Here is a 23,935-nt window from a genome sequence, read left to right on the forward strand (position 1 = left end):
ATGGGCAGTGGCGTAGGCTTGGTGATGGCATTGGCGGCTACCAACCCTTTAGGGTTAATGATGAAACCCCAATACTACAGCTGATCTAGACTATCAGATTAGATTTGATCCAACGGTTGTGGCTTTTGGTGGCTGAAGAGAAAAACACAAAACCCCAGTCTAAGTGGGTCTCATCTTATGGGCTTCGGGTATTGTAATTGTATTTGGGTTTGGTTTTGTATGCTGGGCCTGGGTTTGTAATAAATAAATAATATTTTATAATAATATAATAATGTATGAAAATGGTGACTACAATAATATTTCAATCTCCCCCCCCCAATTTTTATCTTTTAAAAGATTGGCACACGAAAAACTGTGAGATTGGTGGATCTATTCTATCGAGTTATTTGATCTATCAGGTTATTTGAAGATGCAAGGTAGATTCAAAAAGATTAGTTTATTTGTGATATTATTATTTTCGTAATATTATTAATGATATTCTTTTTTTACTTTTTTATTTACTTTTATTATATATTATTGCCCATATCAAGATCAAGAACAACTACATTAGTAGCTTCCATAGTCCATGTGGATCGACCCTTACTCTCTCTATACTATTCTATTTTATTTCTTTTGATATTAAGGATAATTATTTGACAAGTAAAACGATGCATTGCCAAATATAAATTATTAAAAAATCAAATACATTTTTAGAAATATATATTATGCATAATATATATATATATATATATATATATATATATATATATATCTAATGTATGATCATATCATCAACACTTTTACAATGTATTATGACTAGATTAGTCGAGACCATTAAATTTTGTATCTAAATATAACTAGAAAACCTCATAAGTTACTTGCATAAATGCAAAAATCTAATCATATTAAGCGTCACTTTATATACTATCCTATTAGACGATGTGCAAGGATTTTACGAATAGTCCTCAAAATTATTTGAAGTCTGATTAAATGTGTGTACTGATACAAAAAAATATTGTTTTTCCTAATTATATTTAAATACAAAATTTATAAGTCTCGACAGGTCTAGTGAAAATACTTTATATAAGTGTCGATAATATGACCATATGTTACATGTATATATCATGTATAAAATATTTTTCTAAAAATTAATTTTTAATAATTTATAGATTATAAGTTTATAGTTTATGATATATATTCAATTTTTAATTTTTTAATATTACTTTTAATATTTTTAAAATAAATATTTTTTAGTAATTTAATTTAATTTTTTAGTATTTTATATTTAATTTTAAAATATTTAAATATTTTTAAAATTTAATTTTTTATTTTTTATAAAAAATTAAATATGCCCTAAACATTTTTCAAAAACTAATTTGGCCCTTGAACAAGAGCACAAAACCAACCTAGTCCATTTGTCATGTTATCTGTCATCAGCCACATTGGTTCGCCTTGTTAGTACTATGAACTGTCACGTCAGCAACGTAACGTTTATGACGAAAAATATTGATCGAATGGCCACATTGATTTTTTTCTCAAAAGTATAGAGGCCTCTGATGCTTTTTTGCCAAATTTTTTCGAGTTGAGTTGAGTTGTTAGAATTTCTATGTAAATTTAATTGTAATTATTTATAATATTATGGTATGAATTGGTTCTATTTTATCAACTTTTTCTAACTATATAACACACACATACACAAATTATTTAATATTAAAATTGTCTCATTTAAATTGTCCATTTGAAAAAATCAACAATTTTTACTATGTACAGGTCCCTCCTACCCTTTTTTAGTTTCTCAATAAAATAAAATTTAATTTTTCTATGATAGAGTTGTCATTTTAACTTTTTACAATACATATCTTACACAAACCTTTTCTTTCTAAAACTACGTAAAAAGTCAACAATGGACAATATAAATGAGACGGAGGGAGTATTATTTTACACATTTCAATATTATTAAATAAATCAAATAAATCTAAAATTATAACATATATTTATAATATTATTTTTTTTAAAGTATTTTGACTATAAAGTATTGACGAGGAGTATAAAGGACTCAAGTAATTTACGGAAGAAAGAATTTGCAAAAAAAATATAGTCAAAAGATCAAATTATAGAGAATGCAAAGTCAAGGGATTGAATTGAACAAAGGGTAAATTTATATTTAAAAATAAGAATTAATGTTACATAGGTATTCTATAGTGATAGAGGAACATGTAGTTCAAATTAGATAAAAATAAATTTAAAATGAAAGATTTAATCTAAGAAACGAAAAATCATGTAAAGTTATGAACTAAATTAAAAATATAGAAAATTTGTTATAAAAAAAAGAATTGAAGATGCATGGTTATCCTACAATAGTTTAGATGCACGTTGGTTCAAATTTTATAAAAAAAAATAACTTAATGAATATATCTTTCTAGCTCATCCTAGAATCAACTACTCTTACTCTTGCTCTTTGGGGACCTTGCACCATTCTACCACAAATCTAAAACTTTCAAGATATTTCTAGCAACAAAGAAATGGTTACAACTTGTTTAATAACATTTACTCTTAAGAAAATCAAGATGGAAATTATAGGAGAAAGTTTTTAAATCTTAAGCCTCCCAAAATCTCATGAGAGTTCAAGAACATCGTTGGAGAAGATGGTGAATTTCCCATGAAGCTTATGGCTTCAAGATTATGATCTTACATTGAAATCACAGATTGAAGAAGGAAGATAATAAAAACTGAAACCTTATATCACTTTGCTTGCTAAGGGAGAAGAGAGAATAAAGACAATATCCGGAGTTCCGGACCGATGATATGAAGTCTTTTAGGTTCCAGCACATGTCAGTAATGTCAGTCCTTTGCATGAGTTGCAACCGTCACATGGGTGAGAGACATGTAAGTTCTTTACATCTTTCTTCGATGATTGTTTACAAACATCATCTGAGTGTGTTTATACCTTTAATATATATTTGTCTGGCGATTCATGTTTTCAGTTTGTGTAGAATCCGCCTAACCAGCATAGATTTGTTGGATATTACACATTTGTTTTGTAAGTTGTTTTCCTCGCTTTAAATACTGAATTATATTCCGAAATTAAGGTACTGGAATGAAATTAAAGAAGTTATTTTTCAATGAAAACGGCAGATACAGGGACCGGCTACGTTTTTGGGATGGAAGCCAGTTGAAAGGTGCAAGGACATCCGAGAAAATCATGGTGATGAGTTGCTTAATGAGTTGAAATATGACGAACATATAGAATGAGTTGCTTTGAGATGTTTTCAAGCATGATATTTGAATGATGCCATGATTAATTGAGTGATGTCATATATTTATTTTGTTCTTTTGACTTATCAATTGAAGTATGATTATGTCAATTGCATATTGATCTGCTTAGATAAGTTGAATTGACCAAATATTTTAATTTATGCCTTAATGCATCTTTACGTCAAAAATATCAACAATACAAATTCTTGAATACAAGCATATTAAAGTATTGTTTTGATTGATGCAAACATGAATTGTATGTTTAACATGGTATTTTAATGTCTGAAGTATGCCTTTACGTGCTCATTAACAGTAGATATTATTAGTAGTTGATAAAATAAACCATTTGTGCATGTCCTAGTCTAAAGATATAAAATTTTATGAAAAGAATTAATCTCTTGTGAAATAGGAGTGATTCAATGGTTAATGTCAAAAAGGAATTGATCTCCTTATTCGAAGATCATTGAGAAGATCAATTCCTTTAGAACCAGACGAATTAAATATATAGAATTAGGAAAACTAGGGTACTTCTTCGCATAAAGTTTAGTGAGAGATTGAAATCCTTAAAGCTGTAACGGGAGGAAGAGGTAAAACCCAAACCATGCATGCATATTTCTTATCAATTATCACAAATCCAACAATGAATTGATCATTGACGAACTCTTTCTTAGAGGATTCACCATCTTTAGACTTAAACGTCTTGACAGAAATATTTGCCTTTTTTGTCCACTGACACACGTATCAAACAGTAGATGGAAAAATGATCAGAAATAATATTTTAAGATAAATACACGATCATCCTAAACTAAAGGTTGATCCCTCCCTCACAAATTGCGAGTCACGGACTCAACCCTGTGCTTCGGTAGTTGTAGTGCGCCATGGACCCCGACTGTTGTGTTCCATCACGTATCTACTTTACGCTTCCATCCCAAAGGATAAACGACATGAAAATTTTTAAGAATGATAGCGACATCTTGTGGTAAACCGACCTTCGTTTTCACTTGCTGGGCTCGCTTACATGCCCCATATGGATAGCAGAATCCAATGGCGGATCTAGAAATTTATAAATAGGGATCCAAAATTTTAATTTTCTTTTCTTAAAAATAATGGGGTGCAAATTTTTTTTTTCATTTTTCTTTAAAATATTATACTAAATTTCATTTTTCCCCCCTAAATAATGGGGATGCCATTCTTTTTTCTTTGAATAATTTCACTTTTTTTTCTCGACGAGATAGAATTTATTAAAGAAAACCTAAGTTATGAGCCTTATTAAAAATCTCTCTATACCTAAATGAAGAAAAAGAATACTCCTAACTAGATGCAAATACAACACCTCAAAAGTTTTTGCAGCAAGGCAAAACACACGGCACTCAAGCTACACCAATGCTCAATATAGACAGTAGACCCGAGTTTGAAGAGCATATCACTAACCTAGGTAAGTATCACAGACCATCATACTACCATTGAGCTTAGGTGGAATAACAACCCTGATGATGACCGGCTATAAAAATAACCAACAATACAATTCTACAACATATAAGACATATTAAAAGCGAGACCAGCCTAACTATTCATCTTGCCGAGCAAAAAAAAAAACTAATCAACTAAAGATAATTTCACTTTCTAATAAATAGATGTTAATTTTAGATAGAAATCTATTAATTTGTCTAGGTGATCGAAAGGAATGTTCGTTTTTTTCTTTTAGATTTTAGGTTCGAGTAATTATGTCTGTGGTGTGTGTACATTGTTGATTATTAAGAAAGATTTTAAACAAATATTGTCTTATAATCAAGAGATGAACTGAGGAAGGGGGTTGGGCCCTCTCTTAAAAATTTTAAATTATTATATATTTTAATTTTTTATATATTTTCTATTAATGATTTATTTTTATTGGAAAATAAAAGTTATGAATTTACTCAAACAAGAGAAGAAAGAAAAAGGTAATTGTATAATATTTATAAGAAATGATTCTTTTTTACTTTTCACATCTTGTAATGTGCATTATAGTACGTATTTATAAGACTTACATAGTTACATTCATCATAACTTAAACTTAAACTTTATTAATAACTCTCTTATTTAATGAAGTAAGTTTATGAACTAGCCAAACTTTTGTGTTTAATTAATTGAATAGGCATGCAATTATTTTTTTATTATAGAAAATAAGTTTTATTTATAAATTCCCTTAAACTTGATTTTATTAACTCCCAACAAACGGAACTTGCTTGAAAAAAATATATGCAACCTGATCAAGAGAATTCCCGTAATCCTGTTGCACTTCTTTCTTTTCAACACATTCACGAATAAAGTGATATCGTTTCTTTATGTATTTGCTTCAATCATGAAACACTGAATTTTTTACGAGATCTTGAGAGAATTTATTATCAATCAAAATCTTTGTAACGTTATTTTGTGGGAGCTGAATTTCAGCCAACAATTTTTGTAACAAAATAGCATGACAAGTACGAGATGTAGCAACAGCATAGTCAGTTTCACAGCTAGAAAGTGCCACAATTGATTGCTTCTTAAAACTCCATGAGATACTTGTATCTCCCATGAAAATACATATATGTTGATGCTTTTTTTTATCATTTGTATCTCCACTAAAATCACTATCACAGTATCTCAAAAGTTCAAATGGGTTGTAAAATTCATAAAATAAGTCATAATTAAGAGTACTTTTGGGATAATAAAATATTCTTTTTGCTGTTGTTCGATGGGAAGATGAATGGTTTTCTATGAAGTGACAAACAAGTCCATCAGCAAAAAGAATATTAAGTCCTGTAGAAGTTAGATACCTTAAGCTTTCCATGAAACTTTTATGCATTGTAAGATCTACTTTATTTTCTTTATTAAATTTTAAAAGCTTTACTCTACATTCCATCGGGGAGTTGACAAGCTTACAGCCAAGCATGTTAAATTTCTCAAGCGATATCTTTTTCACTTGTTTTTTCGTTTCTCGTTCAACATTCTAAAGCGTTTTGGTTAAATTTTTTTACAATTGTGACATTATACATGAGATTTCTCATACCTTTTGTTCTCGTAGTTTCTTTTTTCACGTCCACGACCTCTTGATGAGTTTTGGTCTTTTTCATTATTATTGAATAAATTTTGACCACCCCTTGTTTCTTGTTCGCGTATTTTACTTCATCCACATCCTCTTTCAAGGCCTCTTGGACCTGTCACACCTTGTTCACTTGTTTCTCCCTTGGATTAAATAGACAACTTCACTTGCAAGACTTGCTCTATATAGTCATTTTACTTTTGTTCAATCTCTCATCATATGCTTGCAGTGAACCGCTTAATTGTTTAATGGACATAGTTTTCATGTCTTTGGGTTCTTCAATAGCAACAACAATGTGCTAAAATTTTGAATTTAAAGAGGAGAATCTTTTCAATTACTCAGATCTCGAGCATTTCTTATCCACTCCTCTTCAATTACTTAACAACAATTTGCATTCTAGAAAAAAATTAAATATGGTCTCTGATTCATTCATGTGAAGTGCTTCAAATTCGCTTCGCAATGTTTGTAGACGAATCTTCTTCATTTTCTCTTCTCCCTCAAAGGACTTCATAAGAATATCTCGTGTTTCCTTTGAGGTTGTTGCATTGGTCACCTTTCCAAAGGTCGAGTCATCCAAACATTGTAGATTATCGAGAGAGCATGTTGATCCTTCTTTTGATTCTTTTCTAGAGTATCCTTTTGACCTTGATTCAAGATTGTTTCATCTTCAGGTACCTCACATCCACTAGAAACAATATCCAAGCACTTTGTGATCCAAGAATTGCTTTCACATGAATAGACCAACTACCGTAGTTATCTTTCATAAGAAGAGGATAATAAAATGGAAATCAACATTTCTCCATAATCTAGCTATGATGTCACTTTGTTGGAAAATAAAAGTTATGAATTTACTCCTTTACAAGAATGATTCTCTTTTATTTTTCACATCTTGTAATGTGCACTACGGTATGTATTTATAGGACTTACATTCATCATAACTTAAATTTTATTAAACTCTCCTATTTAATTTAATGAAGTAAGTTTATGAACTAACCAAACTTATGTGTTTAATTAATTAAATTGGCATGAATTTAATTTTTTATTAAACAAAACACGTTTAATTTTTAACAGTTTTTACCTCCATAAAATTTTATAAATTTATCCTCTTAAATTTTAGAAGTTTACTTCTTCCTAACATAAATGCTACGTATACCCTTAGATAGTTCATCCTTTTTGGTTAGATTCGATTAGACAAAAAAAATACAATTGATAGTAGTATGGAGACAAAAGAAAAGGATTAGAAAACATGATGACCAATGTATGTCAGGTCTCTTATCCTCTTTTCAGTTTTGATGTCAGATAGTAAGGTGGTTATTGTCAATCTTAGAATTAATGGTTATTGATAAGTTGATAGGTGGGTAGATCCAACTTGTTATATAATATAAGTAATTAGTGATGGAATTAACAGTGATTGTATCAAAGAATTGTATTTAAATGGAAGGAATAAAGGAATTAGCTCCGAATAAGTCATAGGATATCTTAATAAAAACTTTAGAAGTTTTGACTTGAGTAGAAGAGTGATAGCAGAAATATGCGGAGGTACAACTCAATATATATATATATATAAACAATGCTAGATGGCTGCCTTTGCCATTAAAATCCAGGAGACTCCATTAAAATTCAGGAGAAGGGGTATACAGCATGACAATTTGATAAATTTAGACAAGCTTCCACTCTCGATGGAACGAATGTTGGTTCGTTCAAATAAACACAGTCTTTAACTCTTTCTTAAAGATGCAATCAACCCAAAGAAAAACACTTGAAGAAATAAAAGTAGTACACACTTGTTCACTATCATCCATAAGGAAACTAATTACAACTTCAAAACCACGAAAAACAGCAAGAAGAGAAGGAATTTGAAAGAGTGATTATGGACATTGGAAGCCGGACGGAACTTTCTTTGAGCAGACGTTGAGAAGCAAGCTGAGGGAAACTGGGATATTAAGGTTGATGCCCAAAACGTTGGCTTTGATAGCTGTGCAAAGACAAGCGGCAGCTTCAAGATCAGCAAGGCCCTGGATAAGGGAGCAGCATGGCTTTACCGGCGGTGAACCAACGGTGGCATTGACCAAACCGAGCACTTGAGCACATACGCCTAGTTTAAGGGCATCTTTGGGGCATTTCCCTATTGCTGGAGATGGGGAGGGAGTGGGCTTTGGTTTTGGTTTGGGGGAAGGGCAAGAACCACAAGCACTGACTAGAGAGAAGAAGAGAATGTTGAGTGCAAAAAAGAGTGCTACTGATGCTGATCTCTTTGAAGCCATCTCTCTCAAACCTTGGGAGCTTCTTCACTCAAGTAGAAGTTGAAGAGTAGTATGGTTCAAGGATGTGGAATTTGGGGTGGAGGGAGGGGTTTTATTGTGTTTTAAGAGGCCAACTTGGTTGTTTTCTACGTAAGATTAATTAATAATTTGTACCATAAATCAATTTATTTCTTGCTATTTGAGCTGGCTGAGGCAGAAGATTTTTCGTGAACGTGAGGTGGTGATTAGAGTGTTGCCATGCTACTATTACTGTCTTAATGTCACGGGTCATTATCCTCTTTTCGATAGATGTCTAATTGGATTTGTAATGTTAGCGTTCAACCTTGTGCCATTTTCATCACAAGTCATCGTTACAGTTATTTATCCTATCTACTTACTTATTAGGGCATTTGAGATGAATTAGAATAATCAAAAGATCATTATAATATCACTTGTTATGAGGTCATTATCCTCTTTCCAAAAGACATGTTTAATAAGAGGTGTAACGCTACCCTTTTAAAATCTTAATTTTTTTTCTTTTCGACGTGGGATTAATGTCTCTCACTTCTCTAAAATATGACACCTAACGTCAATCAAACTACACGATTTACAGTGTATGTCTTTAAGTAAACACCAAACCAAAGCATCAGCAAGATTAAGTCGCTAGCATCCCAAACTCTAACCATGGGAGAAAATGGGGCCTTGAAAACACTTAGCATAATCAAGCTAATTTTTGAACCAAAGGCACAAAATTTAATGTAAAAACAATGTGTTTCCATCGTCTTTTAAACAATGACAGATAAAAGTACAAGTATTTAATTGGTTTCCTTTTATTTTACAAAATATCTAATTTCTCTGTAGGATAGTTACAAAACGTCAACAGCTAACTGCTGAAGACAAAATGGATACAGATTCAGAAGGACATAATTACAAAAATATGCTACATTTTTTGTTTTGTTTAGGCTGAGCTATATTCCAATCTCGACTGCATGTTGTCAAGCTTTGTTAATCCAAAAGTCACTAAAGAATATCATCTTTCTCATTTTTCTTTTCTAATTTTTTGCTTCTTTTCTAAATTTAGTGAAAACCATTCACATTGAACTTGAATTTCAAGATTCCGATAGAGCTCACATTAGGAAATTGACTGTAATAATGAGCTAATGATCTCAATCCAACACCAAGGGATGGTGTTAGTTGATGTGCTTTAGGACTACTTCTATTTTTAGATTTATTTGTTATTTGTGTGTTGCTTAAGTATAGAAGAAAGTAACTCATGGGTGTTGCCTAAATTTAGGAACATGTTGGTAGTATATAGTTGATTTCATTGTATTTAAATTTTGAATGATTGTTGAATAAAATAACGTTCAGTTTTCTTCATCTATTGAGTTTTCTTTTCTTTAAAATACCAACAATTGGCAACAAAGCTTTTTCCTTGAGGGACCTGTGTTAGTTTTTGCTATATATAGCATAGAAGGTGAAAGTAATTTTTCTTTCATTGCGCAGCTTACATTTGATGGAGATAATTATCTAGTTTGGGCAGTACACATGGAGACTTACCTGGAGGTTGTAGATCTTTGGGAAGCTGTGGAAGAAGACTATGAGATTCTTGCATTGCCGACCAACGCCACCATAGCACAGATCAGAGCACAAAAAGAAAATAACAACATCACCGACTATTTTCACCAGAATTATGTCTCTAAAGTCAGCAAATGAGATATGGGATTATCTCAGGGCTGAGTACGAGGGAAATGAAAAAATTTGCGGGATACAAGTCTTGAATCTTGTACGTGAATTTGAGCTGCAAAAGATGAAGGAGACCGAGACAATCAAGGAGTATTCTGACAGGCTCGTTAGAATAGCCAATAAAATCAGACTGCTAGGTTCGTCTCTAGCATATTCAATGATTGTGCAGAAAATCCTTGTAACAATAACTGAGAGGTTTGAGGGCACCATCACCACTTTAGAGAACACGAAAAACATGTCAAATATTATTTTGGTGGAACTCTTAAGTGCTTTGCAAGCACAAGAGCAGAGGCATGTAATGAGAGAAGAATGGGCCATTGAAGGTGCTCTACCGGTTAAGCATCAAGATGATGAAAAGAACCGGAGGCCAAAGAACAAAAAGTTTCACGCTGCAAGTGGAGAAAACTCTACATTTGGGAACAAAAACAATTCTTAGAATAAAAGACCAGGAGTAAAGAATGACTATCCTCCATGCCAACATTACAGAAAGAAAGGTCATCCACCTTTCAAGTGTTGGAGAAGACCAGATGCAAAGTGTAGCAAGTATAACCAGATGGAACATGAAGCTATTATTTGCAAGTATAAAAATCAGCAACAAGATGAACCACAAGTGGCAAATCAAGAAGAGGATGATCAACTTTTTGTTGCAACTTGTTTCACTAATCACGAAACGAGTGAAAATTGGCTCATTGACAGTGGTTGCACTAATCATATGACTCATGAAAAAGATTTGTTCAAAGAATTTATGAGTACCGAGTCCAAGGAGGTCAGAATTAGGAACGATGAATTTATTAAAGAAAAAGGGATCGTAGCCATTGCAAGTTGTTCAGGTACCAAGTTTATTTCTGAATTCTTTTATGTACCTGATATTGATCAAAATCTTCTTAGCGTTGGTCAATTAGTAGAGAAGGGATTCAAAGTGAAATTCATGGAGAAGACATGTGTGATAGATGATGCTACAGATCAGAAAATGTTTGAAGTTAATATGGCAGGGAGAAGATTTTCCCTCAATCTGATGCAGGATGAGCAATTGACTTTTCTAGCAAAAGAAAGCCTCACAATGTTGTGGCATAAAAGGACGATGAAGTCCAAAAGCATGGCAATGGATCTTCCAGAACTTGATGATCACATATTGACATGTAAGGCTTGTCGGTTTTGAAAGCAAAACATAAAGTCATTTCCAAAGTCTGCACGGAGAGCCACTTGTAAAATGCAGTTGATTCAAACAAATATTTCTAGACCTCAAAGAACTCCTTCGTTAGCAGTAGTCGATATTATGTTACTCTTATTGACGATTTCACAAGAATGTGTTGGATTTTCTTCTTAAAATTCAAGTCAGAAGTTGCAGGAGCATTCTGCAAATTCATAAGAATTGCACATTCAAATATTGAGGTCTGATAATGGCAAGGAGTATACGTCATAAAATTTCAATGCATTTTGTTAACAAGCTGGCATTGAGCATCAGTTGACAACTCCTTATTCGCCGTAGCAAAATGGAGTTAGTGAAAGGTGAAACAAATACATCTTAGAAATGACTAGATGTATGTTGCATGAAAAGAATTTACCCAAGAAGTTATGGGCAGAAGCAGCTCATATAGCGAATTTTCTACAAAATAGATTGCCCACAAAAACAATCAATGATCAAACACCTTATGAGGCTTGGTATAGTCATAAACCTTATAAAGATCAAACACCTTATGATTACATGAGGAGTTACTATTTCAGTTTTAGACTTGGTGTTTTTTTATCGGGCTCGAAAAAGCAAGAAATTATGACTCAACTCACTACTGAAGCAATATTTATTGTTGTAGCATCCACTGTTAATCAAGCTTTGTGGTTGAAAAAATGATTAAATAATCTCAATCTTGAATAGAAAGAAAGCACAAAGGTCTTTATTGATAATCAAGTTGTCATAGCAATTTCTCACAACCCAGTGTTTCATGGGAAGACAAAGCATTTCAACATTAAACTTTTCTTTTTGAGAGAAGTACAAAAAGAAGGTGATGTTATATTGGTTCATTGCAAAACAGAGGAGTAGCTTGCAGATATCTTCACCAAACCGCTTCCAGTAAGAAAATTTGAAGTTTTGAGAACAAGAGTTGGTGCTTGCAACTCCTAAAGCAAGGATGTTAGTTGATGTGCTTTAGGATTGCTTCTATTTTTAGATTTATTTGTTATTTGTGTGTGTTGCTTAAGTTTAGGAGAAAGTTGTTCATGGGTGTTGCCTAAATTTAGAAACATGTTGTTAATGGGTAGTTGATTTCATTGTATTTAAATTTTGAATGATTGTTAAATAAAATAATGTCCAATTTCCTTCATCTATTGAGTTTTCTTTTCTTTCAAATACCAACATATGGTTTTGAGTTTGGAGGGAACTCCCAATTTTCTCCCTTAAAAGAAAATACCATTGATCTCATTGAGATTCATCATTAAAATTTGTGATGCATGACAATGTAAAATCTGATGTAATTATACAAGTTTAGATGTGTTAATCTTCTGCTGCATCCCCTTCGTAAGATTAAGCTTCGCACATCAAAATCTTTGGAGAACTTTTTTGTAATTAAAATTCCAAGAGAATATCTCGAGATATAAGGTTTTAGGAGCCTTTCACCCCTCGAAAAGTGGTGATTTATTGATATGATCCCTGATAACTCACGTGATTTGTTTGAACTAAAATCTACTATCAGTTGATTCAGAGACGGAGTTGTGTACTTGTAAGGGGCCACTGCCCCCTCCAATTTTTATTATTATTAAGAATTATATAGGGATAAATACATATTTAGTCTTTTGATTTATTTTGATTTTGCCCCTCATTTTTTTATTAATTATATTTTTTCTCGTATTTTTTATTGTTAATTATACTTTGTCTCCCTCAAACTAAAATCATAGCTCCGTTCCTGAGTTGGTTGTATCAATTGGACTTGTCAACTTTTGCCTAACATCGAAACTAAACCTTTGATTCAAGATCTAGAGAGATGCAATCTACTATCCATTTCTTCCTTCTTTCCCCCCCTAATAAAGATTGAATATTTAAACTCCAGTCAACTATCGTCAAATTATCAATTATAAATTTTCGTCTAAATCAGGAGTAAATGGTCTACGACCATCTTGACATTTTTATTACCATCAATACGATGATTTATTATTTTAATTCTATTGTCGTCCCACCTTTAATTTTCCTCGCAAAAAAAATTGCAATGTATTACTGTTTCATTGTTTGCTGCAAACAAACCTGTTTTGCCCCTATAACTTGTGGCATTCAAATACAATAAAAAAATCTTCAATCATATTCTTGTCATGTTGCCAATGAAAGATTTCTAGCTTGAGCATCTGAATTGAAGTGTCACGGGTGAGCCTGGAACCGACCGTGGGTTCCACCAGAAATCATTTGGAGTTGTGCCCTCATTTGCAAATGGAATCCCCTCCACAAATAATATGATTTATCCATGAAGTCGACATTAATTATATCTTCAAACTTAAGGCAAGTGAATCCAGAACAAGGTTGATTTAATAGATCTAAAAATAGTTTTTAAGATTAATATATATATATATATATATATAATAATAAAAAAATTATAAGACGAATATAAATAAAATTTTAAAATATAAATACTTTCGGTAAACTAAATAATTAACATAAAAAAAATTGAATTCTATGATAGAAACTACATAGAGCCGTCATTGCTGCGTTCTGAGTACTGAAATTGCGAAACAGGTTGCAGTGGCCGACAATATTTTGCTTTATTCCCTATCATAGATATGGTTCAATATATGACAACACCATGATAATCTATCACAAACATAAAAGGAATAGTTTCCTACGCTAGTTTATTCGTATGGATTTCATGGCCAAACAATTTATGTTCAAATATATTACAGATGATTAAATCATATTCAAACAATTATTTTAGTTATTAACGTATTGACTTATTATAAAAAATTATTATTTTTTTATAAAATTATTATAAAATAAAAATTTTATAATTATTATAATATTATAATTAGCATTTCATAACCGTTTAATAAATTTAATAATTACTTTATAACTTTTTAAAAATTTATCAACTAAAATGATCATTTAAGATTAATTTAATAATCTCCTGTATATTTTTTCCAACAATTTATTCATCAATTTAACGTTTTGTGTAGTTTGAATTAGGATTAAAATTTTAAATTTTAAAAAGTGTAACTAAAATTGATAAAATTAGAGTATAAAATGTAATAACTATAATTTAATATATATATATATATATATATATATTTAATTATAAATTGATTATTAGATTTGCTTTACTGAGTTAGATTCTCCCATACTCCCCACTTGACCTAGGTTAGAGACCTCACATGATCATTTTTAATTTTTTTTCAATATAAAATATATAAAAAATATTACTATAGATTTGACTTAGTGGTTAGGTTGTGCCCATTCCTCTTCATTTTGATGATATATCATCATATGATAAGTACAAATGAATGGCTTAATACAAAAGTAAGTACCCGAATTATGTCTCGAAAACGTTTTAATGCTTAAGAATTTTTCACTAAAAATAGGTGTAACATTTTCTCAATTATACTTTTAGGTGTCCGCCGTCTATTTTTTAATTTTTTAATTTTTCAATAATAAAAATATTATTTTAATTAAAGAATAATAAAAAATTAATTTATTTCATAAAACCATTTTTTACTGTAATTATAAAAAAAAACCCTAAAATCTCTCATTTCAACACCATTACCAACAGTCGTCGACAATCTTCGACCACCATCGTCATCGTCAAACGGTCACTCACCCATCGCCACCCACCCATTGATCAATTGTCGTCCTTACCGTGACAAAAAATTACTAAATCTAAAACCCCAAAATCCAAATCCCTGATTCCCAATTTCAACTTCCTAACCCAAACGGTCGCTGACCATCATTGTTGTCGCCAAAAGGATGGGTTTCGATCAAAATTGTACGGTGGTTCGAATGGTGACAACGGTGTGGCTTGTGGACGTCAAAATCGTTCGAAATCGAGAAAAGATAAGGGTGGTGGCTTAAAATTCAACGAAGGTTTGATCGAAGGTCAACGACGGTGTCGATGATGGTAGCGGTGATGGTCACGGCTGGCAGCTGACAATCTATTGAAGAGGGAATTGAGAAGGGCAAAGGGAGAGGGAGCATGCCAGTGGGGGGTAACTACTGTTTCGGTTTTTTTCTTTTACAAAAAAATATTTTTATTTTTTAATTTTAAAAAATCTCAAAATTACCAGAACGTGACACGTGTCACTTAACAAAGATATTTAACTACAATTAAAGTCCAAGCACTTAAAAATATAACTGAAATCACCATTTTTTATTTATTTTATTATTATTATATTACAAAATACATAAAAAGATAAAAAAAAAGGAAAATACAAAAAAAATAATCTCGTAACAAATAATGCCCATTGTTGTTACCCCTGCTCGATCAACACCTGAACCGCCGGTCACAGTCTCCAGCAAACTTCCATCAGCCTCACATGCAAAACAAGAAGACAAAAACAAAGGGATTAATTTTTTCTCTCCTGATTCAAGGAAAAAGCAATATACAACTTAATTTTTAGCATCTATTTTTCTTCATTTTTTATTTTGCATTCCATTTGAACAAAACCAAATATCATAAACAAAAAACCCAAAAAATAAACTCAGTAAACCTCTTTTTATTATTTCTACTCGAACTAACACAAAAAAATACGAAACGAAAAAAGAAAACAAAGAGGAAGAAGTTTACCTCTCGATTGGAACCCTTCGTCTGTGATCGGGACCTCCGTTCGCGGATTTGAAAGATTAAAACAGAAGGAAGGGGTCGGTAACAACATAATGAAGAACGGAGTCAATCCGAAGGTGGACGGCGGCGGTAGGAGCCTCGAAAGTTGAGGTGTTCTCAGCGCGTTTTAAGGCATTTGGGGATGCCCCTCACAAAATAGTCCCTGGATCTGTGTAGACAGTGTTGAGACTAGGCCCTCCCGAAACCTTGGTGGCCAACGACCACCGACGATGGTGATCGACACGGTGGTCGGCGAAGGTCGATGCGGCGGTGCCATCACTCGCATCTAGACGGGTTAGAGAGAAGGGAGAATGAATTTTTTTAGGAGAAAGAGATGAATGCTACAAATGAGGGGAAAAAGGTAAAATATCCTATTTATAGGATCTGTAAAACAGTGACATTTTGGCACCTATCTAAACTTCGTGAAACATCATCGTTTCCCCCGAAGTTGTGCGTTTTAAGAGCCAAGCGGAAAATCGCGCGGTCACTCAATTTTCCTTCGAGTTCATTTGGCCACTTGTTTCGAATTATTTATTTAAATTAATTTTAATTTTTTTCCTTATTTTGTTATTTTCCATTTTATTTTCTATTACTAATTTTTGGTTTATTTACCTACAGGTCCCTACACTTTTACTGTGTTGTTGCATTTTAGTTCATGCTTATTTACAATATTTCATGTATAATATCATTTTTATTTCAATTTAATCACTATTTTGATTTGTTGGTTTTATTAGGTTTTAACCCCCAAGTATTCTGTCAATTTATAATTTAGTCCCTAATCTGAAATTGATTTATTTAATTACAATTTAGTCGTTGATTTTATTTATTTTATTTCAATTTTATTCTTATTTAAATTAGCTTATTAACTTTAATCTTTTCTTTTCTTTTCTTTTCATGTTATTTGAATCAAATTACCGACGTAATATCTATTCATTTTAAATTATTTTAATCTTTTAATTTATTTTATTTCCCTAACTTGTTTTCTTTTTAACTATTTATTTTAATTATACTATTTAATAACTATTCTAACTTTTTTTTTATTTCTTTCCAGGTCCGAGCATTCAGGTCCAAGCATTCAGGTAATTTATAGTTAATTTAAATGTAAATTATTTTTATTAGTATGTTAATATTTTAATTTCAAGTCTTAATCCTTTAGATTTAGTTTCTTTACATTTTAGTCCTTTGAATGGGGAATTGCCAATTTGGTCCCTGCTTTTATGCGCAGGGATTCAAATTGACTTTTCGATTAAAATAATTAATTTGATTAATAACTAGAATCTTAAATTACATTTTTAGCCCTCTAGGATTATATTTTTACACTTAGGTCTCTAGAATTTAGATTTTTACACTTAGGTCCTTAGACTTTAGATCTTTCACAATTTAGTCCATAGACTTTATATTTTTACCATATTAGTCCTTTAATTAGGGGATGATTCAATTTGAGTTTTCGCAATAAAATGGTCGATTGCTCAAATCAATTATCTGATCCAATAATTGGTTAATAAAATCAGATATGGTTAATATTAGATACTTATTTTCAAGTTTAGTCCTCTAGGATAATTAATTTCATAATTTAATACTTTAGATCAAGAGACGCCTTAATGAATTCACCTAGTATAATTAGGATTATTTTAACTGTTTGATCGACTACATTCGTATTTTCAAACACAAGGTAATGTTCACTTATTAGGGAGTCAATAGTATACCTCTCGTAAGTATGCTTAGGGGGTAACTACTGGTGATTCTCAAAGTAGGTAGACATCCTTTTCAATAACCCTATCATGTTTTCAAAATTCCAAGGCAATGTTTGATTATTGGGCATAATAATTGATCTCTCGCATTTATACTAGGGGCTAATATTATTGGTTTAAATAATCAAACATCCTTTTCAACTGTGCATTCATAGTGATTTTTTTATTAAATAATGTTTGAACTCAAAATTTCCAAATTTCAAAATAGGTAATCAACTAGGTACTAATTTATGGGCGTTGTGGGGTGCTAACCCTTCCCCACGTGTAACCGACTCCCGAGCATGATTTCTAGATTTTGCAGGCCCCAAAACTCGATATTTTGGTCAAATAAAATGTTTTATTAAAATCACCCTATTTTTATGGTGTTTCAATCACACCTTAAATGGTTGGTGTGAATCCTCATATTTTAAAATATTTCAAAGAAAAACTACTAAGTCGTACTAGTTTTTCCCACCCGGGCAAAAAAACAGTGACAACGGCTTGGCAACTCCGCTGGGGACATTTTGTTTTTTAAAACAAATTGAGAGTCAAGCCACGAGTTGATTACCCTATATTTGGAATTTAGAAAGTTTGAGTTTGAATTTATTTAATTTACAATTCATTATGTTATTTCAAAAAAAATAGATTTTCTCTTTAGTTAATGTTTACATTCTGTGAATATTTAGGATTGTTGCATATCATAGATCTAAACCTGAGCTCAATCCCGATTTACCTAAGTAGGGGAAACGTCACACCTCATGGGGAGCATTGGGCTTCCTCGTGTGGGTCTGACAAATTACCTCTGGAAAGTATCCTAAGTTGTCTATCCGGATATCAGTTCCAATATACCCTTTAAGTGGTATGATCGCCTAAGTTGAATCTGATTTGCAAGTCTATAATGGGCTAGAATCAGAGTCCTTGTTAACCTTAGCAGGTTGTAAGGTCAGCTTGGGAACCCTTTGCTAGAACCAAACTTCATGTAGAGAATTTAGTAAACTTATCCCGCTAAAGCCATGTGATAACCTAGGAGAACTAGGACGCATGCAGTTAGGACTCTTAATTTCCTCTGTAGGCTTTATTTTTCAGTCTCAGCTTCGAGTCGTATTTAATTATTTTTGCAAAGCTTACATTTCTTTGAATTATCATTTTAACTAACTTTATTCTTTTTGTCTTGTTTCTACTAACTTTATTTCATTATGTCTTGTCTTGTTCTATGTTGTATTTTTGCATGAACATGACATATCCTTCAAAGGTATTGATCCCTAAAATAATTGATATTTTAGAAAGTTCTTAAAAAACAATGCCCACAACAATGCCTTTCACTGGGTTAGATAGAATTTTGAAGATTCTCTACGTAGATCAAGTAGCATCAAGAGATAGATACCTACTAAGGAGACAAGTCAGACATCTATCTGTTGAGGTAACAAGTTGGACTCAAGAAGATTTGATGCTGAAGCCAATATTTGAAGGTCACCAACCATTTCAATAAATTTTTTAAAGTACAAGACGAAGTAGAAGCTTTGAAGGTTTTCAATATGCCTAAATCTGACGAAAGACGATAATACCCAAACACTCGCATGAGTTGGACAACTTGAAGATTACCAGATTTTCACTTACCTAGTGTACCGAGACATTATCGATTTCTCAATAATATTTCAAGGAATAGTTACTTTTGGGTGCAGTTCCTTTGTTGCATTTGCATCTCGTATTTTGCATTCTCTATAACACCCATCTCATGTATACCTTCTGTACATGAGATATGGATGTCACATCACTTTAATAAAAAAAGATTTGTCATTTGAAAACCCGTAAAATTTTGTTTCAATTTGATTAACCACAAAATAGAATATTTTGAAAGCAACATACTCAAATCTTTACTTAATTACATTACAAAATTTTTACCATAGTTTAATTATATACCAACTAAGTTCTTAAATTGAATAAGATTGTCCTACCGTTACTGATGAGAGTCAACCTTAACCAATGATACCCACTGCTACTGTTGCACTCCTTACTCAATTTATCTCCGTTTTTACCTTCACGTGGAAACAACACACCATAATTATTTACATATGAGATATAATATTATAAAATAACCTTTGTGTATACATAAGTATGTTATTTTTATTTAATTTGTACTAAATCATATATTCCTTAAGGATTCTATGATCCTCCTCATCTAAATTGTATTTCATTCACAATATCTTAAGTATTTTAGTATGCCTTGCATACCTATCTTCCTCTATATTTTTTCTCTCATTTATCTCTTTAGTCTTAAACCTTTATTTTCATTGATAGCATCCCATCATGTTTATAATACACCATTATACCATTTCCACTATGATATCCTTTCATACTTTTATACACTATTATTGATTTCATTTATGGTATTCTTCCATACCAATTATGTGTGGTTATACATTATATATATATATATTATCCCTTCATATCACTTATGCCCCACTCATATCACAATACATTAAAATTCCATTATTCTCTTACTCAACAGTGTTTAATCCTTTATCTAACTGGCATAATTGATACCTTTTTGCCAATTGCACAGTTAGACCATTATTCTTTTATTTTGGAATAGTTTATATTCTAATACTTATGTTTAATATCAATTAACTCTCTTTTAATTTATTATAAACCTTATAATTCGTACCCTTAGTGCTCACATGGTAATTTACCAACTTCTTATTTCTGTTCATTTATTAAGATGTGCATGTAGTGTTTATATCGTTATTCCGCAACCATTTGTATAATCTATGTGGTTGGAATACCCAGTACCAATATAAAGATCCATTTCTTTATTATGTAGTTCTTATGTGTATACCCTTATGTTTCTCATACATAAATTCATACACATAGTATGAATTTCTTGTCCTTTAGCACCCAAAATCTCGAATACAAAAATTCATACACTTAGTATGAATTTCTTATCATTTTAGCACATGAAGTGCCCTATCTGGAAATTCATACACTTAATATGATTTCCTTATCATTTTAACGTATGAAACCCTATCTGAAATTCATACACTTAGTATGATTTCTTAACATTTTAGCGTACGAAACACCCTATCTAAAATGCATACACTTAGTATGATTTCTTAACATTTTAGCATACAAAATGCCTATCTGAAATTCATACACTTAGTATGATTTCTTAACATTTTAGCATACGAAACGCCCTATCTGAAATTCATACGCTTAGTATGATTTCTTAACATTTTAGCGTACGAAACGCCCTATCTGAAATTCATACACTTAGTATGATTTCTTAACATTTTAGCGTACGAAACACCCTATCTGAAATTTGTACACTTAGTATGATTTCTTAACATTTTAGCGTACGAAACTTACTATCTGAAATCCATACACTTAGTATGATTTCTTAACATTTTAGTATACGAAACGCCCTATCTAAAATTCATACACTTAGTATGATTTCTTAACATTTTAGCGTACGAAATGCCCTATCTGAAATTCATACACTTAGTATGATTTCTTAACATTTTAGCAGTGTATGAATTTCTTAACATTTTAGCGTACGAAACTCCCTATCTGAAATTCATACACTTAGTATGATTTCTTAACATTTTAACGTACGAAACGCCCTATCTAAAATTCATACACTTAGTATGATTTTGTAACATTTTAATGTACGAAACGCCCTATCTAAAATTCATACACTTAGTATGATTTCTTAACATTTTAGCGTACGAAATGCCCTATCTGAAATTCATACACTTAGTATGATTTCTTATATTTTGCACACTTAGTGCCCTTTGGAAATCACCAATTTACATTAATAAATCTTACAAATAGGTCTATCGTAACATATACGTACATATTTAAATGTACGCACTGGCTCACTTTGCTTAGCTATCCAAAATGAGAAGATGATTATTCCAGAACTTGGCCCTTTCCTTTCGACTTACTCAACCCTGTAGCTTATTTTTGATCTATTCCAAATTCATTAAAGACATGCATAATATCAATTGTTAGTAGGTTTCCTAACAATTATAACTTAACATTAATCAAAATATTTATTATTAACTTTCTACCACATTATCAGCCCTAACTTAACATTTATGGTCATTCGGTATCGATACCCCTTCTGTGGTATCGATACTACCCTATTAGGGTATCGATACCCCCTTAATGTATCAATACTGAAATTAGCTTCGATATAGCCTGGTATCGATACCCTCACCATGATATCGATACCCCTATGTTATGGTATCGATACCCCCTTAGGTATCGGTACCCAATTTAGATCCAATATTTTTACTGGTATCGATACCCTTACCATGGTATCGATACCCCATTGCTTGGGTACTGATATTGGTTAAATCAGTATCGATACCTCTTATATAATTTACCCTAACTCTTGCCTAGGGTATCGGTACTGTTCTATGGAGTACCGATACCCCTGTCCAGATTTTCCAGTTTTCAGCTTGAAAATCACCCAAATGGGGTCAAATTTATTTATATTTACCCTATTCAATACTATTAAACTCTTCCTTAAGTATTTATACTAGCATTCCTTCAATTAGTCTATTAAAACATCTAAAATCTTCCAAGAACAATAAATTCTAAAAATCAAACCATTTTTCCTAATGTTTTATCAATCTAATACAATGTTTCTAATCTCTTATATACCTCTCTGACAAGTCAAATTTCCCAATAAACATCCATAAACACTCTATATTAACATCTCATTTAAAAACCCATTTTATAAAATCCCCTCTATTTCTTCCCTTTCTTAGGTTTAATCTCATTTAATGCTTCCTTACGCTTCTATATTACTTAAGGTTGTAAAAGAAACCCATAATCAACCAGAAAAACTAATCAATTGAAACTTACCTTTGGGAGCTATGGAGGAAGCTTATCAAGTAAAGGAAGAAGAAGAGGAAAGAGCTTTTGGTTGATATCCATTTTCCCCTTTTTCCCTTACCTTTTATGTTTTATAAAATAATAATTTTAAATTTATTTTTCTTTAAAGGACTAAAATACCCTCTAAACCATCCCTTGTTACAATTTAGTCTAATTCACTAATCCAAATCATTCTCATCTTTATCATTTAGTCTAATAAATCCTCCAAATTTTTAAATTCTTTCAATAAAGTCCTTAATTCAAAATTTGGGGTATTACATTCTCGTTTCTCTATTTTTTCATTCGTATGTGCATCTTTGCATTTGCATATATAAATCATACATTGCATCTCAACGTGCATTAATCACGGATCCTGGAGTAACTCGCGAAGAATCTTGTGATATAAGTTTTTAGGTAAATTGAAGTTACCTCATTCGTACCTAGAAAAGAATTGAGAGATATGGACGTGATGTTAGCACCGTCTGAAGTTTGAGGCACATCATTGAGATCTGTGTGGCACCGAAGAGAAAGGTCCAGAATTTGTTTGACCCAGAGGCATTGACCTAACGTGTAATGAGACATTCTTGTGCTAATCAGGAAAACGTTCTTACATCTACCATGAAGCCTTATTGCACTAACATTGTCCTGTTTGAACGTGTTTTTATTCTTTTGTTTATTTTCTTAAAATAGTTTGATGGTTGAACTTATGTTATTTTCTAAGGTTATGAGCAATAAATCAAGTTTAATCTTGTAATTCTTTGAATATCAAATGAATTAAAGGTTCTTTTACTACTTCATTAATTATAGATATTTGACAAGTGGTAAGATTAGACCTTTCGTGTTCCCTCCAAAGCCGAACACCCTTACTCGTTTTCTTACATGGTTTGTGGTCATTACCAAAAAATTAAACCTCGACATCACCTCCCTTTGAATCTCTAAAGTCATACCCTTATCCTCCCAAGGCCACCAAACATGTACTTTTACCTTCTTAGACAGACCTGATCTTTCCTTAACACTACCTTTTCCAAATAGATGGCTTCAGATTCACTCATTTCCCTTCCTAACACGGAACCAACATTTATCTCCAACCTCGATAGACCTGGAGGCATAAAGTATAAGGTGTTTGAGTGTAATAGAACCATTCTACAAGAGAACGAGATAGGGCATTTCAGATCAAGTTTTTAAAAGAAAAAAAACTCAGATAATTGGGGAAAACTTGTAGCAAGAAGAAGAAGTAGAAAATAATTCTATAATGCA

General features: G+C 31.7%; 2 protein-coding genes across 2 annotated transcripts; one reads left to right on the plus strand and one right to left on the minus strand.

The window, feature by feature from the left end:
- Positions 1 to 8,033: 8,033 nt before the first annotated feature.
- On the minus strand, positions 8,034 to 8,611 carry LOC120214242 (14 kDa proline-rich protein DC2.15-like). Its single transcript, XM_039212191.1, has one exon. It carries the CDS (start codon positions 8,560 to 8,562, stop codon positions 8,167 to 8,169), a length of 396 nt encoding a protein of 131 aa, XP_039068122.1. The 5' UTR covers positions 8,563 to 8,611; the 3' UTR covers positions 8,034 to 8,166.
- A 1,620-nt stretch (positions 8,612 to 10,231) lies between these two features.
- LOC120214276 lies at positions 10,232 to 10,720 on the plus strand. Its single transcript, XM_039212215.1, has one exon. The coding sequence runs from the start codon at positions 10,232 to 10,234 to the stop codon at positions 10,718 to 10,720; it is 489 nt and encodes a 162-aa protein (XP_039068146.1).
- The last annotated feature ends 13,215 nt before the right edge of the window (positions 10,721 to 23,935 follow it).

The sequence above is a fragment of the Hibiscus syriacus genome, unplaced genomic scaffold, assembly GCF_006381635.1.
Source record: "Hibiscus syriacus cultivar Baekdansim isolate YM2019G1 unplaced genomic scaffold, ASM638163v2 tig00110057_pilon, whole genome shotgun sequence".
Lineage (NCBI taxonomy): Eukaryota > Viridiplantae > Streptophyta > Magnoliopsida > Malvales > Malvaceae > Hibiscus > Hibiscus syriacus.

Excerpts from the sequence above, each read along its gene's own strand:
- LOC120214242 (XM_039212191.1), bottom strand. The coding sequence starts at position 8,562 with ATGGCTTCAAAGAGATCAGCATCAGTAGCACTCTTTTTTGCACTCAAC.
- LOC120214276 (XM_039212215.1), top strand. The coding sequence starts at position 10,232 with ATGTCTCTAAAGTCAGCAAATGAGATATGGGATTATCTCAGGGCTGAG.